Source organism: Leptonotus elevatus, chromosome 2 (genome assembly GCF_054856555.1).
Source record: "Leptonotus elevatus isolate MCC_2025b chromosome 2, RoL_Lele_1.0, whole genome shotgun sequence".
Classification (NCBI taxonomy): Eukaryota; Metazoa; Chordata; class Actinopteri; order Syngnathiformes; family Syngnathidae; genus Leptonotus; species Leptonotus elevatus.
In genome coordinates this window covers 13,692,541-13,710,926 of record NC_141240.1, presented here as the reverse complement: position 1 = coordinate 13,710,926, position 18,386 = coordinate 13,692,541, and the positions used below count along the sequence as shown (strand labels likewise).

The 18,386-nt window shown below is 42.4% G+C and overlaps 1 protein-coding gene and 1 long non-coding RNA gene across 3 annotated transcripts; both read right to left on the bottom strand.

The window, feature by feature from the left end:
* Window positions 1-310: 310 nt before the first annotated feature.
* On the bottom strand, window positions 311-5,796 carry LOC147178504 (uncharacterized). The gene is made up of 3 exons (XR_015094261.1): window positions 5,477-5,796; window positions 2,934-3,153; window positions 311-813 (listed from the first exon to the last, which is right to left on the bottom strand). It is a non-coding gene; the product is annotated as an uncharacterized LOC147178504 (long non-coding RNA).
* An 874-nt stretch (window positions 5,797-6,670) lies between these two features.
* On the bottom strand, window positions 6,671-9,020 carry hes4 (hes family bHLH transcription factor 4). Of its 2 annotated transcripts, none has more exons than XM_086068574.1 (4): window positions 8,646-9,020; window positions 8,462-8,557; window positions 8,270-8,357; window positions 6,671-7,636 (listed from the first exon to the last, which is right to left on the bottom strand). In XM_086068574.1, exons 1-4 carry the CDS (start codon window positions 8,751-8,753, stop codon window positions 7,065-7,067), a joined length of 864 nt encoding a protein of 287 aa, XP_085924700.1. In that variant the 5' UTR covers window positions 8,754-9,020; the 3' UTR covers window positions 6,671-7,064. The 2 variants fall into 2 exon arrangements, with proteins under 2 accessions (XP_085924700.1, XP_085924699.1); XM_086068573.1 differs by having other exon boundaries at window positions 6,671-7,639; window positions 8,646-9,009.
* Between the last annotated feature and the right edge of the window lie 9,366 nt (window positions 9,021-18,386).

The window sequence follows — 18,386 nt, the reverse complement described above, 5'->3', positions numbered from 1 at the left end:
AAATTCTTAGCTATTTCATAATAACTGTAATGAATGGGCATGCGTGGATGAGGTTGGACACAAATGCGGGGAGAAACGGCAGGGAGACAAGAAAAAAGGGCAATGTGAGGATGTTTATTGAAACATGCAGAGAGACTGGTCGCCAGGACTGTACTGGGCGAGGGTAGGCTGGTTGCCAGGATGGGACTAAACTTGACTGGACTGGACTGGACAAGAGGAGGCTGGTCGCCATACTGGACTGGACTTAAGTGACTTAACAGTGACGTGGATGACTTGACTGAGACAGGAGATGTTCTAATTGTGACGTGGACAACTGGACTGAGACAAAGATGACTTGACTGATGTGGACGACTGGGTTAGCTGTGGCAATGATGGTGATTTGGCAGTGACGAAGACTTCTTAGGGCGAGGGCTGGGCCCGAGGCCCGATCGCCAAGACTGGACTGGGCAGGGCGAGGTCTGGGACCAAGGCAGAGGCCAGTCGCCAACACTGGACTGGGCAGGGCGAGGGTTGAGGCCAGTCGCAAAGACTAGGACTGGGCAGGGTGAGGGTTGAGGCAAAGACCAGTCGCCAAGACTGGACTGGACGAGAGGAGGCTGGTCGCCATGACTGGACTGAGCTGTAAGTGACTTAACAGTGACGTGGACAACTGGACCGAGACAAAGATGACTTGACTATGACGTGGACGTCGTCTGAGTTATCTGTGGCGATGATGGTGATTTGGCGGTGACGAAGACTTCTTAGTGATGACGATGAAGGCTGCTTGGCAGTGAGGATGAAGAAGACTTAATGGTGAGGACAAAGGCAACTTAGCTGTAAGGACGAAAAAGACTTGTCTGTGACAAGACGAAGGAGACTTAACTGAGATGAGACGAAACGCACTACTTCCATGACATTGACAATGCTCCCACACAAACAAACACAACAGACTAAATACACCAACACTAATGAGAGACACGTGGGGAACACGATAGGCTGAGGGCACTGATTGGTCACACACACTGGGAAGGGAAGAAACACACAGGTGGACGTGATCAGACATAACGAGACAGGGGAATAAATCAGGAACACATGACAAACACCAACCACAGACAAACACAACAAACACACCTGTAATAAACAAAACCAACCAAACAGACAACACATTACGATCAATTTTAGAACATTGAAAGACAGCACCACAGATCAGGAAAGTTTCTCTGATTGTTTTTTCTTATCACTTTCAATGTGCCTGCCAACTTGTTGTGTTAAGCCAAAGTCATTCGGTTCACCTATGGAAAATATAGTTGACCTAACATATATGTCTTGTTTTGTTTCGTCTTGTAGAGGAGGCCTGAGAAAACTGACAGCTTGAGACTTCTCCACTGTGAGGCATGCGTGCCTTCCACTTTATCACTGTGCTCTAATCCGTATTAAATATAAAATACAGAAAGGAAAACAGCTGGATCTTGTGGGGGCCTAATGCTTTCCCAACTATGTGTGGGGGAAAAAAACTAGTAATGATATTGTTGCCAAATATGACATGAGTAAGCTTCCATAGACATTTGATAGTGCTCCTGCAGTGCAACGAAATCCACTGAGTGTTCTGAATCCAAGCGAGCTCCAGCTGCCACGTCGGAAGCCTTCAGGGAGTGCTTGATACTGACATGGCTTTATAGGTGTGGCCATTACCCAGGCTGGATTAACCAAGCAGGCTAAGAAGTTGTCTGGAGGCCCCACATAGCCTCTGGCTAGCACCTTCTCACAGGAGCTACTGCTTCTTTAGCCTGTATTTTCTTTTCTGAGAACATGTGTCAACATCGCTTTGAATGTAATGAATTATTTTGGTTGCCGCTCAGTTCCGTATAGCAACAGGTATGACCTAAGTGATTTTATATTAAGAGAAATGTCACCATGGCCTATAAAAACAGTTATAGATGCATTGCATCTGATTCGAAATATTGAGGAGGCTGAGATCATGTATTAAATGTGTAATGTAGATATAATGATGTGTGTGAACTAAATGGTGGTTAGTGTTTGTTTACCTTAAGTGGTAAATTATCACTACCTCACTAATGCTAATCGTGATTGCTAACCTGTTAGCATAGGCACATTTTGTTGGAGTTGGAAGTGGCTGACTGGTTAGCACCGTCAACCTCCCAGTGCAGAGGAAGTGAGATCCAGTCAGGGCTTCGGCCTTCCTGGGTGGAGTTATCATGTTCTCCCCGTGACTGTATGGGTTTTCTCTGGGTACCCCAGTTTCCTCCCACATTCCAAACACACGCACGGCAGGTTAAGTGAACACTCCAAATTGACCCCAGGTGTGATGTTTGATTTATGTATTTATGGTATGCCCGAAGCCAGCTGGGATAGGCTCCAGCAACCCATGCGACCCTTGTGAGGACAAGCGGTTAAGAAAATGGATGGATGGATGGATATAGCCACTCAATTAAATTTACGTCCAACTTTAGGGGATTAACAACACCAACAATTATTTTCTGGCAGGTGGGGGAGGTTAAACTTTTTTTTAAATTCAATTAATGGATGGAATATTTGATAGGAAAATCGATTTTGAAAAGATTAGTGACAGCACTATATGCCACATTGACAGATTGTGTTGGAGGTCTGCCGTGTACTCATAGCAGGTACAAATCCAAATACAACTACCTTGGTTCTTCATTTTAAAAAAAATCATTTAAATGGTGTTCTAACTCCAAGGTCATGACTTCAACACTGTTAAAAGCCGTTTAATTTTCACATTGCCAGCCATTAGTCGAGCATTTATCTCTGGGACGCTGCAGCAATCTAGAACTAAAATAGAATAACAGCTGCCCATATTGCAGGGAACAGGCAGGGATGACCCCTCGCTAGATAAATACATAAATCAAACATGCTTAGGCTCTTTCAGTGTCATCTATAAGTCTCAAGAATGGCCCGTGTCAAGTGGAACTTACTACTTTCTTTACTGGAATCTGCACGAGTTACAAAGGCTGCGGACCTCGTGCACTGAATGTGGAGAAGCAGCTGGAAAGCCAAACATGACCTCAGACACACGCCTTGTAACCAACTGGTGGGAACGACCGGAGCCCAAGTGGCACACGGCCCGTGTGATACTTGAGCAGGCTTGATGCGACATGGCCACCCGGGATAACCTCCACGTTCGGCGCTGTCGGGCTATAAATACAAAGACAGACAGGAAATGTGAAGTCATGAAGATTAAGTTTCCTCATACAGTGTTGCCTGCAAACATGTCACACACGGGGCGAGGAATCAAATTGTACTTTCTTGAGCTTCAACAGCTTTTTAACATGTCACCACCCCCATGCGCCTGTCTATCTCCTTTTCCATATCCGCCTGTGCCCTCATCTGCTTCTCAAGTAAACAGGTGCAAAGAAGGTTGACCAGAACACACACAGACTGACACTTGAACACATTTCACTGATGATGCCTGCGTGGAAATTTTATTTCAATTCTCGGAGCTGCATTGTTTACACTTTAAGAAGCAAATATAGATTGAGTTTAAAAGTCAACCCCAAACCTTTCTTTAGAATATGTTCTACGCAGCCCCACAAGTCCAAACTGTGATGGCAAAATCGAAACGGCGTTTTGGTACGTACAGAAACCCCGGCAGAACGTGATTCGAATCGTGTTCCTACATCTGTCCGAGAAACACAATATCACGTCACTGTTGCCTTTCGCGTTCCACTACGCCCCTGAATGTTTCCAAACGTCACATTGTTTCAGCAAGTGAACATTTGATCCCTTTTCTAAAATTAAATAAAATCCTACCATTGCACTTGATATGAAAATGTCTTAGATGTAAAATATATCCAACATAAGTATGCTTTCTATGTAAAATAATTTGCCCTTGGCTGCTGATTTTTCATTCATCACCCTAAATGATAAATTGTCATACAGTTTATGAGTGCTGTGGTCGGTTCTGTGGTATCGCACCTGTACCATGTACTGAGATAAGTCCATTACGCAGGGGACCTCGGTTCAATTCCTGGTCCAAGTGCTATTTATTTGCAGGTAATTCTTTTCCTCTCGATTACGTTCTGTTGAAACTTAAGATTCCCCGTCGCAGAACACAACAGATCATGACAGAAACTAAACTTAAGGACAAAAATCAAACAAAAGCCAAACTAAATCCAACTCATGACAGAAACAAACAAAACTAACCATAAACCAACCCAAACCATGACAAGCAGTATTGTGATTAATATTGCGTTTGTGTAATATGAATTAAAGTAGCAAAATCCACTTGTTTTTTCCATCTCTGGGGGAGTGGCCATTTTGCCATTTGTTGTCAAATGAAAATGACATCAGGGCTCAGGTAACTACCATCAGGGCTCAGCTTGTGAACGTCACATGACCAATTTCAGAAAACAGATGAGCTGCGATTGGTCTTTACCTGACTCCGAGCAACTGTGATGTCATTTTCAGTCGCCAGCAAGTGGCAAAATGGCTGCCCATTGAGATGGACAAAAGTGGGTGGTTTTTGCTGCTTATCTCATATTCCACAAACGCAACGTAATAGTAATCACAATGCCGTAGTGGAGCTGTATAGAATATATTTTTGTAAAGAACATTTTTGGGTTCACTGTTCACTATGTTGAAATGTTTCATCACTGCAAAGCCGTGAGTTGTCCTGCCCCAACTCTCACCTTTTCTTGTGCACTGAACAAAGCAAACAGCAGAATCTGTTTCTCAATGAGCTGGTTGATTATCAAGTTCACATTGAAGGGGAAAAACTTGTAGTCATGGTTAGGAATAGCCTACAGTATATAGTTTGACACCACAACTTTTACACACAGGTGTTTGCTTATATGCATACATGCAATTCATAGAAATAGACAGGAATTATGGATGTAAAAATATCAACATTATCAACATCATTGTACTCTATTTTTTGTGACATTGTTTAATGGCGTGCCATAAATTGTTTTCTTATGTAAAATGTGTTCCCCGCCTCGCAAAAAGTTGGGGAGAACTGCGCTAGGGCGTGAGAGCGATGCACTTGTCATTGTAGCAGCACAACTTGCATACGAAAAGCCCTCAAGTGGTGGCTGTAAACACAGCCGCGTCTAAACAACAATAGCAATTGTAAATTTGGAGGGAGATTTGATGGTGAACGTTCGGCGGCAACGCGTTGCGCGCGTTCAGCCCATTGAGTCGCTAATGAGAGTGATAGATTGTGGCTCCTCTGACGACCCCTACCCCCTCAATAGCCACTACTCCCATGGGATGTGACGGTCTCATCCCCGAGGGACATTCAACCCTCCAAAGGAATCCTTTTCATCATCGGGGAAGGTTTTTTTTTCCCGCCTATTTGGTTCAACCGAATTCCCTCTCGTGAAACCAAATCTGGACGCCAGTCAAATAATTTCATGTAACACGAGCCCGTATGCTGCTTAAGTGCTGCCTTAATAGCTATAAAAATAGACTCACTCGACTTGTTTTAACAGTTGACTCTTGGATAAACATTTCCACCCACCTGAGTCTTTTTTATTTATTTATTTATTTCCACGGGACCGTGAGGCTCACTTGCGGGCGTCCGCCTCCACACCTCGGCCGAGCGGCTGCGCTCTCGGCCTGCGGGCGGGGATTTAATGGCTGGCCCCGTGCCCGACCACAGGCGGACTAGTTCGTTCAGTTCTCACGACCTCAGCTCCTCAAAGGCATCGTTGAACTATTGCCTCAGACGCGCAGGCAGTATGAAAAACCGCAGAGGCAACACACGCTGCCAACTGCTGTTTGAGTGTGTGGCTCCTTGCAAAGGAGACTTTCAGTGTGTCGTTCAGACACGGGTGTCATGTGCAGGGCATTGCACCGGAAGAGGGAAATGAGAATCGCACGCAATGGCAAACACGACCCAACTGTTTAAAAAAACAACTAATAACCCAATGACAAAATTCCTCTCACTCAAATCTAAAATCGTATTTCTCCGCACCAGACACGCTCGCGCATGCTCGCCCGTAAAAAAAAAAAAAAAAAGGAGCTGCTGTGACTTAATCCCTAAGGGGTGGGGGGCTGCAAATCACACTGGTGGCTGACACACGGCAAGCATCACGCTGCCACACGCAGAAATACATCCCCCGGATTTGGAACCCACTTTATCGCAGGGAGGGGTAACGTTTTGGGAGGTGACATTACAATGGAGTGCAGTGTGCAACTGATATGCAGTGTAAACGAAGGTTGCAGTCAGACTTAAACATTTATGTAACTGCTTGGCTAAATGTCTTCCTTTACCCGATGCCCACTGGAGGGGAGTGGAATTGAACAATTGGCAGACAAAAGGAAGACAAAATCCTTCCATATTCTTCTTTCATTAGGCTAATCTGTTAGTGACAGTAACCGCAGTCTGAGCACATTTCTGGGCTCATGAATAGACTAATACTTTTGATCTCTGTATATTGGATGACATCCTTTTTAGAACTTAACTTTAAAACAGGACAGATACAGAGGAAAATAATGTCTCCCCTTTTGTCCCACGTCAAGCCAGATGTGAAGAAATCCTGCCAAGTTGACTAAAAAGTTGCCAGTTCAAATTGCACATAAGTAAAAACAGAAAATATTAATGTTTTTTGCTTTTTTTACTTCAGGTTTGCAAGTCAATATCGTGTGTGTGTGTGTGTGTGTGTGTGTGTGTGTGCATAAGCTCCTAAAATGGACTTTACAAGTAATAGTGTATTTTTCAACATTGTTTATTCAACCACTGGAAGAACACCAGTTTTTCCTTTAACAAACAGGAAAACAATATAAAACAGCTTTGGTATAGCAATAAAGAACAACCCTGTACAAAACTAAACCTTTTTATAAAAAGTACTTTGTAGCAAAAATCCTATAAATCAACATATCTGCATGTACAGGTCGTTTATCACCAACATCCAACCGGAACTGGTCATAAATCATAACATTCCATCTAAGGCTTCTGTTCCATAAAACGAAACAACAAGAAGTGCCACATGAACGTTTTTTAGGGCGGCATAACTGAAAAATCACAGGTTAGATCCTCGTAACAGCTGCAGGTCTGAATTGGAACGTTGGCAGTCCCGCATTTCCATGTTGTGGCAAGTGAGGCGCTACCAGGGCCGCCACACTGCCTCGCCGCTGTCTGGACCGGGACTCCCTCCTACCGGGCTGACCGCCTGGGATCCCCCGGAGAAGGAGGTCATGCCATGGACGGGTGAAGCCGCGGTGCCTGCCGAGGGCCCGTTGACCGCCACGGGCAGCCCCGCGTTTGCATACAGGGGGATCACCGGGGCTGTTGCTGCTGCAAAAGCCGGATTGGGGATCAAGAAAGCGAACTGTCCGTCGGATGCCGGCACCAGCTGGAAGCCGCCGAACACCTTGGGCGAAGCGGCCTCGGCCGGGCTGTGTTTGGAGGCCATGCCGGCGCCGGGGATGATGGGCAGGGTGGATGGGAGCTGGACGTGCAGGGGCTGGGCGATGTGAGCTTGCTGCGACGGAGCCTGCTGTGAGTAGCTGACGGCCATCATCTGGCTCATGCAGCCGGACAGGTGAGACAGCAGCCTCGACCTCACTTCCACGTTCACCCCCTCTGAAGTAGACAAGAAGCGCGTGACCTCGTTCATGCACTCGTTGAATCCGGCTCTGTACTTGCTCAGCACGCTGGCATCAGGGGAGAGCACGGCTGCTGGAGAAGAAGGAGACACACTGATGTTAGCGATGCCTTCTCACTGTTTAGTGTTTACTCAATACATTTTAATGCCTCACTATAAACATTCTGTACATATTTTAATGTGGCCCAGTACCCAAACTTCCGTGCTGGAAACTATCCGGTTACACTTATTTGGTTGTGAAATTATCATTCATTTACACTAAATAACGTATCATCAATGGCGACGAATAGTGACAGTAGTGAACTGAAAATTTTAAGGTAACCAACTTTAAAAAAAAAACAAATTAATTTGGTTAATTCAACTACATGTTTTAAGTTTTGGGGGGGAAATGGTTTTGATGCATTTCATAACAAAGAAATAAGAGTTGTCATTTTTATTGAAGCCAAACTTAGTAAAAACAACTTGCTTGCTTTGTTGCACGAACTAACATTGTTGCTCAATGCCAGTCATTTATATTGTAAAGCTTCTACAACTTAAATAACTGCTTTTGGTCATAAAAAACAAGTTGTATTTTTTACAGTGTGAAATGTGCAATATTACTATCTAAATTTTTGTGCTATTTTTTGTTTGTTTGGGGGTGTGCCCTTACTGTTTTCTAATGTAAAATATGTGCCTTGGCTCAACAAAAGTAGAGAAAAACTTACCACTCAACTGAGCTCGCTGCAGGTTCCTCAAGTGCTTCACTGTCATCTCCAGGATGTCTGCCTTCTCCAGCTTGGAGTGTCTGGAGCTCTGCATGGGAAGATGCATTTCATGTTTAATGGCAATCATGTGTGTGTTCATTTTGGCTTTAAAATTGTAATATTTCGAGGTGAAAATGCCAAAGTCGAACTTACATCTTTCTTTAGTGCGTCCAGGATAAGCGTTTTGAGCTGGCCCAGGCTTTCGTTTATTCTTGCTCGGCGTCTTTTTTCCATGATGGGCTTGGACGACTGCAACGAATGAAAATAAGATAACGGTAAGTCAAATGTCGATGTTACGTGATGCACTGTACATCGTGAAACATAAATTGTCAATTACCTTTCTGTGCTCGCTAGCATTTTTGGGCTTATCCGGCGTGTGTGATCCGTTTGCAGGGGAACCAGCCATCGGAGACGCCGTTTGCTTCTCCATGGTGTCAGCTGGCATCGTTAATCAATTATGAGCAACGAAAATCGATAAATCCTTTCCTGGAAGACTCAGGTGTCGACGGAAGTTTTTCTTTTTCGTCCACCGAGCAGCCTCGTTGAAAAAGAAAATCTCCTCCCGTCGTTAGTATTGTCTCTCCGGCGTCTCTCTCGACTTTTGCAGCCAACAACACACTCCATCGTACTTATATCTGCGCGCCTGCTCACACAGCGTGTGAAAGCTTCTCTGCATTCTTTCCCACACTTAACCCAGCCAATGGCAGCGCCGCCGCGTCAAGTGGGCGCGAGGCCGGACGCTGATTGGCCCACATTCCATGCGCGCCGTCAGTCACGCGCAGCTCAATCAACCCGCCGGGAGCAACAACAAAGCCCGCGGAGCGACCGGCTGGGTCGGGAGGTGGTGAGAAGCGAGGGAATGCGCTTGGATGTTTGCTTCCAACTTTAGTCGGTGCTCGTGAAAAAAGCAAAATGTCGTGACGCCTGTTTTGATCTGCGCCCATCTCTGACACAAGCGAAGTACATACGTCGCATTTATTTATTTATTTATTTATTTATTTATTTATTTATCAGTTTGTTTATTTATTTGTTTGTTACATGTTTTCACTACAGTATTTGCCTTAAGCGAAATTCAACTTCTTGGTCTTATAACAAAGAATATATGTAAACACGAACGAGCTTTAGTTTTGAATACATTTCTATTTTTATGTCAACTTCTGGACGTGCGCCGTCTGCTGGATCATGGCACGCGAGGGACTTAGCCGGAGCATGCAGCCAGCCAATGGCGAGTGCCTGCTTCATGCAAATGAGACGCTTTTATCTCCGATTGGCTGCCTGAACGGCTCCGTGTCAATCTTTCTGACACGGGAGAAACTCAGGCAGGCGGGGTAAGAGAGGGGTTGGAGGGGTGGGCAGGGAAAGGGTGGGGGGCACGTCTGTCCGCGTGCCAATAGTCTCAGATAATCTGCAAATGGTTTTCTGAGCGCATACAACTCTACACAAGTAATAAATAAAATATGTAAATGATGATGCACAGTATATAACAGGTCGTGTGTGTCTATCTATCTATCTATCTATCTATCTATCTATCTATCTATCTATCTATCTATCTATCTATCTATCTATCTATCTATCTATCTATCTATCTATCTATCCATCTATCTATCTATCTATCTATCTATCTATCTATCTATCTATCTATCTATCTATCTATCTATCTATCTATCTATCTGTCTATCTATCTATCTATCTATCTATCTATCTATCTATCTATCTATCTATCTATCTATCTATCTATCTATCTATCTATCTATCTATCTATCACGTGGGAGAAAAATCCTCACACATCCATGCCCACAACAAAACAGTATGTTTGAACGCGCCAGGGTTTGAGGAGGGAGAAGGTTGCCACCTGGCGTCCATTTTGAAAACTTAATCTCGTTTCTCAATCGACAGCAAGTTACTTCCCACTAACTAATGATGTGGTGCTCACTTGTCATCATCTGCACGTTATCCATAGAACGGCAGATCTTATTTAAAAAATGTATCAGTCTTGTAAAACGTGAGTTCGTGCGAGTGTGTTGTGTGTTGTGTGTCTGCGTGCGTGCGTTCAGTGTTAACCACAAGGAGGAGCATCTGTATCTAATCGAATGCACAACGATAATAAAAAATAAAAAAAAATCATATGAAGAAAATAGCAGACTGTTTTTTGTTATATTGTGCCTCACAGGAATCCAGTTATTTGATTGTACTAATGCATATGAATGACACTGTCGCCTGATTACAAAGGAATAATGACAAAGGTGTTCTATTTTCTGATATTAACACATTTTCAACAAGCTTGATATATACAAAAAAATACCGTACTTTGCAAAACATGTACAGTATGTATGTAAAACAGTATGTAAATTTGAAGAGAACAACAACATTGCTGCTTGAGATTTTACGCTTCACATATCCATGTAAAGCTGGGGTTTTCAACGGGGATCCCTATCCAGACCGTTTTCCATGTCTCCCTCAGCCAACACAGTTGATTCAAATGATCAGCTTATCAGCACGTTAAGGAGAAGCATGATAATGATCCTCACCTGATTTGGCTGAGGGAGACATGGAAAACAGGCTGGATAGGGGTCCTCAAGGACTAGGGTTGAGAACCACTGATGTAAAGGACGCAATTTGTCTTTTAAAAAAACCAAACAATGTCTTTAAAAATGCCTGCTTCATTCTGACAGTATAACCAAAGATCAAAATGGAAGTCAAATTTCAAAATTAGCATATGTAGTAGATTTTGTGATGTAAAAGGCGTTCTGAAGACGTTCTGTTTGTTGTTGCTAATAACTCATAAAATAAGTCATCATATCATAGCCGCACCAGTTATGCTCCTAAACATATAATCACCCGTGTTTTTACATTAACCTTTTGCAAATAATGACTACATTAAAACTGTACCTGTGACAATAGACTTGACATTTCAGTGAAAACTATCATAAAAACAATAATATATTGTTGACCTTTTTTCTATTGCTTATTCTGTTCAGGGTTGAAGGGAGTTAATGATAGTAAAAAAAAAATCCCAGAAATAATTCATTCAGTGCTTTTCAAGTTACCCAAGAATGTTTAAACGCTCCCATACCACACTTCAAACAAAATCCTTTATGTCATGCCAACTTGGCTTTGCAAGATAATTTAGGATGCCCTTTTCTAAACTATTCTAGTTGGTCCAAAATGCCTGGCTGACAAATGGATTTCTCATGAATATTTGATATGCAAATAAATCAGCTTTGCTCAAATTGGATCACTGTCATGTGATTGTGCATTTAGGACCCAAACGCAGACAAGACACGCGAGATGGGAAGCATGAGCCTTTATAAAAAAATAATAATAAAGTAACAACAGAGATGTTAGGACTGATGTTAAGAAGTTAGAAAGTATTGCTCTGTGCCGGAACACAGGTTCTAAAATGTTTAGGAATTTCTCCAAAATACATAAATTTAAGCCATTTATTCCTCAACTCCTCTTAGGTTGACAGGTGATGCCGAAAAGTTTTAGCTTGCTCAAGACGCAGCCACATTGTTGCTCAGTCATTTTTCCCGAGACGTAGAGCAGCCACGAAGTGGGCAGATACTGGAACAGCGAGAAAGGTATTTCTGTTACACTGACAAGCAAATTCAAATGGCTCGTTTTGCCCTCTTTTGCATGTCGAACGACTATTGCATAAAATCGACAAAGTGCATCAAAAATCTGTATTTTGATGTCTTGGGACCGACATAGGCCATAGAACAGCTGATTTTCAGCATATGTTACATACATAACATGAAGAATAAAGCAGTCAAATGATAGCACGATAGAGTTGATTTTTTGGGGGTTGTTATAATTCAAACATTTAACCACAAGTTGAAAAAATAACAAACTCAATCTCGTTATGAGAAGAATCTGAAATAACATTGTTTCTACCTTTTGCAACCATAACTCCAAATGAAAAGAATAGATTTCCATGTTAAATCAGAGGATATTCTCCAACAAAAGGAGCATTACCGAGTGAGAAGGCGTAGATGTCGAGATAATCTTAAAACTGATGACAAATTCTGTGATCCTCTTTTGGTGAGCAGTCTATTGAAAGGGGCCAAATGTAATAAAATTTTGCTAAGCCCCGCTGTAGTGGAGTGTATCAGCCATTGTTGGGTGGTTCATGTGCCTCCAAGGCTGAGCTGTGCTGAGGCATGCCGGACGCTTGTTTACCCAGGATCCTGAGTCTCAAGGGCCAGCTGTGTGTGCTTGGACTTACGTTTGCTTTATTTGCTTTTGGATCTGCCCCAAATGATGCAAATATTACACAACTGCCTATCGCTGCGTTGGAGTTAACAGGCTTTGGTTGAATCATTTTGTATAGTTGGAGTCACACCTGTCGAACCTGAAGAAGTCGGGCAACTCTTACTATATTCACCCTTCTTCACTTGTGCATATTAAAAGGTCCACCGGCTGCGGCAACAAAGACTGGAGGAGTTCTCATTCAAGGACACTTTTGGAGTGACTCTGTCATTAGAACATCATGAAAGCTGATTTTCCGACTCGGCTTTGCCGAGGAATGTAGAGAATAGGAACTGCACCAACATTCACCAGAAAAGAATCAAAAGTACTTGCTTTTTTGACTCAGACTTGGAAGCTATAGAGGAGATGTCTGGGGAGATGAAAAGCCCCACATAGCGGGGAGAAGCAGTGTTTGCAGATTTAGCAGACTTCAGTGGTCTGTTGTCCGGAGCCGCTCTGTGCTCAGCAACTCCTTTTCACTGCCGCCTGCTTAATTTGTTCTTGCACAATGAGCCCATGTTCCTCTTGGAATCCATGCGCAGAATGCAGAAAGGGAGTCAATTCAATCTGTGTTAGATGGTGTCACCTGGCCAATCTTTGTACACAGTCTCCAATTAGGTGTTCACATGATGTTTACAGCAACCAATGCAGTTATAATGCTCCTTTGAATACTGTGGAAATTTCATTCAGACAAAGCGGCAAATCAGGTTATGAAAATATCACCTTGCCGAGTAAACCTAATAAATCCCTCCTAACCCCCTGTGTGTCACTCAACACAAAACATTCCACACAAAAGAAGAGAGGTCATTCATTGAGCCCGTGCCTACAGATGACCGCCTGACAACAGGCGAAAAACAGGTACAACAAATCACAGTAAATTGGTTAAGCGTGCTCATTTGCAGGCTTGGGAGTAACGGAATACATGTACATAATCAGATTACATTTTTTTTAAAACTGTATTCCATAACAGTTTCAGGAAAAAAAACATGTAATCAGATCACAGATACATTTATTAAAAATGGGGATTATTTCGAGGGATTACAATTTCTACGATGAGAGAGAGTGCGAAAGAAAGCGAGAGAGAGAGAGAGAGAGAGAGATAGAGAGAGAGAGAGCTGTAGCTTCTTGCTAGCTAGCCCGCTAGCCTACAACCATAATGTGAGTTACACCTTCCGATTCACTATTTAAGCATCATACACAACATATACACGGCTAAACTTGTGACTGGGATAAAATTTCATTTTGCACTTGATGTCACGCATTATCGTCATTGGATCGATCTGTCTGTCTGTCTGTCTGTCTGTCTGTGTCCATCCATCCATCCATCCATCTAGCTGTCAAACTGTGAGGTGTGGTTGCTTTCAGTGACAGTTCGAAAGCAGCATATGGCCTTCAATCAATCAATCAATCAATCAATCAATCAATCAATCAATCAATCAATCAATCAATCAATCAATCAATCAATCAATCAATCAATCAATCAATCAATCAATCAATCAATCAACCAATCAATCAATCAATCAATCAATCGATCGATCAATCAATCAATCGATCAATCAATCAATCAATCAATCAATCAATCAATCAATCGCCTTCATGCTTTTTAATTACACAAAGATTTTTGCTATTTGTAGGCTGCCCGGGTCTCTCTCACCCGCAAATAGCAGGGGCACATTGTATAGAATATATATTGTGGTGATATTTATTTTTATTTTGTCTTTATGAGCATACTCAATATTGGAGTTATCAAACTCATTACATTACGTTACATTACTTTAATATTTTGGTACTTGGATTACATTACTAACTACATTTTTTAGCAGGTAATTTGTAACTGTAACGGATTACATTTTAAAAGTAACCTTGCTCATTTAACTCTTCGTTATAAATGCCTGCATACTCCCATGCAGTGATTCTCTAGCCTGGCAAGCCACACCCACTTTCTTGAATAAGAAAGTGGGTCTGAACAGGCGTCCATAGACGCCATTCGGCACCGGCCAAAAACAGGCCGGCCAATCAAATTTGTCTATTCGTCAAATTGGTCAATAGACTATATGCCACGGAGGAGGCGGGACTTCCGACTTCCGACTTCCGACTTCCGGGTTTTCACCAATCAACTTTGTTTCCGTTTCCGATTTGCGACGTGTGGGCCGCGTCCCAGTACTTGCGCTTTCGCCTTTGTGCGCCTCGGTTGCTCGTTCCCGTCGACGGGTGCGGGGCTGCGAGTGTGTAGTGTCTGTCTCAGTGTCCGAAGCATTTCAGATAGCCGAGACGCCCTCCCGCGCGGTTGGGGGGGGGGTGCGAGTGTTGGAACGCGGTCAGCAGTGGCCGGAAACGGCGCTGATGTGTAAAACCCGAAAGTCGGAAGTCCGTGGCATCTACCCCAGAAGGCTCTGTGCTTCTCTTTTTGTGGGATGTCCATAAGTACAAAGTAGAAATGAACATTTGCAAAGGTGTTTATATGGGGTTCACTTATTTTCCGCTTCTTCAAGTCTTATTTGCGTCAAGAGCTGCTGATCTGTGCTCAAGGGTGAGGGGGACACCTGTGGCTGCTGCATTCATACAGCACTGCTTTGATGAACCTATTATGGAATGTAATTAAAGAGAAAAATGAAGGCATACAAACGTGTTAAAACGTAAAGCCATGGGCTTAGTAAAACCCTTCAGCCATTGGAATTATTCCAGGCGACATCAGAATTGTCATTTGTGTTGCTGCGATAGGGATTTGTCAAATTTGGGACTCGTGAGCTGACACTGGTGTTAAAACAGCAGTTTTCTCTTGTTTGATGTGAAGCCAAAGTTTGGGAATATGTTTGTGAGGCACCACAAATGCAAATTTTTTTACTATTTTCCCACACAGGTGTTTTTTTTTTTTTTATACTTTCCTTAATCTTATTACACTCTCAGCTGTTTTCATATCTGATGAAGATGAAGGTGAAAAAAAATAATCCTGTGATCAATTATATTTGCCTCACTTTTCAAACGGCTTGTTGTCATTTTGCCATCTGCAGACCAGCATGCTCAGTACAATGTGATGTATTCACACAGCCCCTTTGGCTTTCTGCAGACCGAGAGAGAGCCTTTTCTCTTGCTTCTCGCCCCAATTCAAGTCTTTCTTCTCCCTTTTAAGTAGGCTGTTGATGAGGTTACCCTAATCAGATTAAGTCAACTCTCAGTGCTCTCTGCAGTTTGTTTTCCTTCCAAAGGCGTCCTGACATCTCCTATACTTTTCCTTTATCCTTCTCTTTGCACTTTTTATCCAAGCCTGCACCCCCTCCAAAAAAAACCTTTCAACACGGGCCCCAATGGACTTCTTTATAAAGCACAGATCCCCAATGATATAGGTTATTTGGAATGGGTCACTAGGCTGCAATACATGGGAAAAGCCTTTAAAGTTGTGCAGTGACGCATTTGGACATTTCCACTGGTTGTCTGTGTGAATGCCAGAGATTAGGTAAACACAAAGCGCTGAAACTCGCAAAATCAAATTCCGCAAATTGGTGGAACCCTTAACTCGATTCTCTGATAGACGTCAGCGATTTGTTTAGTAAAGTACAAGGCTAATGCAATCTGCATCGTTGTAACCACACTTGTTTGGGAGCCAAGGCAACTTGTTAAGTTGTTTTTAATTGCTGTTAGGATATTCATTTGCATGTGGATTTAAACATTAAACAACTATTCGACTTGATATTTAAATTTAGGTGACAAAGAGACTTTGCTTTTGTACCTACCTAATCTTACACTATCTACCCATTGACCAGAAGAATCGTTGGGCTCAGATCCTAATTGTAATGTTATTTCAACATATTTATTTATTTAGTTAGTTACTTTTATCTATAGATTATTATTATTTTTTTTTATTTACCAGTAGGTATACTTTATACATGCACAGTATATGATGAAAATAGTCAGATGGATTGATTTTGTTCAGTCGGTGTGCACACTGTGTGTTGATTTAATTAAAGGTAGGCAACGCAGTCTAAAAAAAAACTTTTTGTCATATATGTTAAAACTGTCTGTATGGCCTGATGGTAGAATATATATATTTTTAAAATAAAAAACAATCCTCGTTTTCACCGTATCGTCAGTTAAGTTGACCAGCTCTCTTCTATTTTTAATTAAATGTACATTCCAAATAATACAACATCAAACCGGTAACATTTCATGTTTGGCAACTTTCCAACATGCGTAAGCCTTGGCTCACGTTGGCTTATGCACAGCGCACGTTGTACACGTGTAAGTTGAGGGGAGTGGGGCGCAAGGGTGGGGTGGGGGTTAGTGAAGTGAGCCTACATTCAAATCTTGTTCGCAGCTTAATTGGACATTGCAGACTTCACCTTTAATTATACTCAGACCGTACTAAAATGTATGTTTTTACATACATTTTGATCATTTGTTATTTTCTACTTCTGGAGACCACTCATAAATATTGGTTTATTATTATTATTATTAATAATAATAATAATAATAATGTGAGTTAGTAGCAGATTACCATTTTATCCCCCCCCCCAAAAAAAATTCTACAAATTTAAAATTACAATAAAAGTAAATGTGTGTTTTTGTTACTCATGTCACCACAATTATTTCTAATTAATACAGAACAAGCTACAAAACCTTGTCATGTAGGTATACAGGGGGGGGGGGAAATCACAAGTCTTATACTGTATAACAGGTCTGTGTAATCCAATACAGAGAGAGAAAAAAGAAACTCTAAAACCATTAATTTCATTTTTATCCATTGGAACGAGACGTGAGGTTTGGTGAAAATAATGACTTCCTCTTAAAAATAATCAAATTCATATGCACAGATGTCCGGTGAAGAATTCCACACTCCCCACATACCCATCGTCCCTCCACCTGTTACTGTAAGGTCTGCCGAGTTTCTCATCACTAGTGTGCTGTAATTTGATGCCCCCTCTAATAACAGGCTTACAGAGACAATGAACACAATGAGTACAGAGGCCTTTTCAGATGACTTCAGAGCCCCCCCTGTGAAAAGACACGGCAGCCCCACTGGCTGAATGGGGGCTGCAGGACCAATTGAAGCTAATGGACATGAGAGACTGTCCACATAATTACATTACAGCATTTCAGCAGCCCTTTGAGCTCCACACTTGCAGCTTGGGCACACCACCTCGCTTTAAGGCTTCACAGCGCAATGCACTGTGACAGATATGGCCCTCTTGGCCACTTTGGAACAAGGTTGCACTCCATGGGACGAGCAACCCCATCGCCCCACCCCACACTCAGCCCTTTGCTTACAAGGCCTGGATTTAAAACAGAGGGTGGGCACCGACGAGACAAAGGATCAAATGCGGAGGACTAAAAAAAGAAATTGTCTTGAGACCAACATGATATATGAATTTGTTTGCATGCTTTCATGTTTAGTATGCAAAATATGTAGAATAATGTATCCTTATGTGGATGTAAAAAAAAGTCTACACACCCCTGTTGAAGTGTCTGGTCTTTGTGATATATTTTAAAAAATGATCAGGAGAAATAATTTCATAACTTTTTCCACCTTTGCGACCTATAAATTGGACAACTCAATTGATTTATGAGTTTATTGTTTTCATCTAAAAATCCAGTTGTGCTCACACCCTCTTACAACTGGCTATGTGGCTGAGTTCAGAATTAACCAATCACATTTTATATGTATCCTAAATGGGAGTCAGCACACACCTGCCACCATTTAAGTCCCTCTGATTAAACCCGATTTGTGTGTGTGTGTGGGTGTGTGTGTGTGTGTGTGTGTGTGGGGGGGGGGGGGGGGGGTGTAGATTTTGTGCAAATGCTGACTGCAATTTGGAATGGATCGCATTTGCTTCCA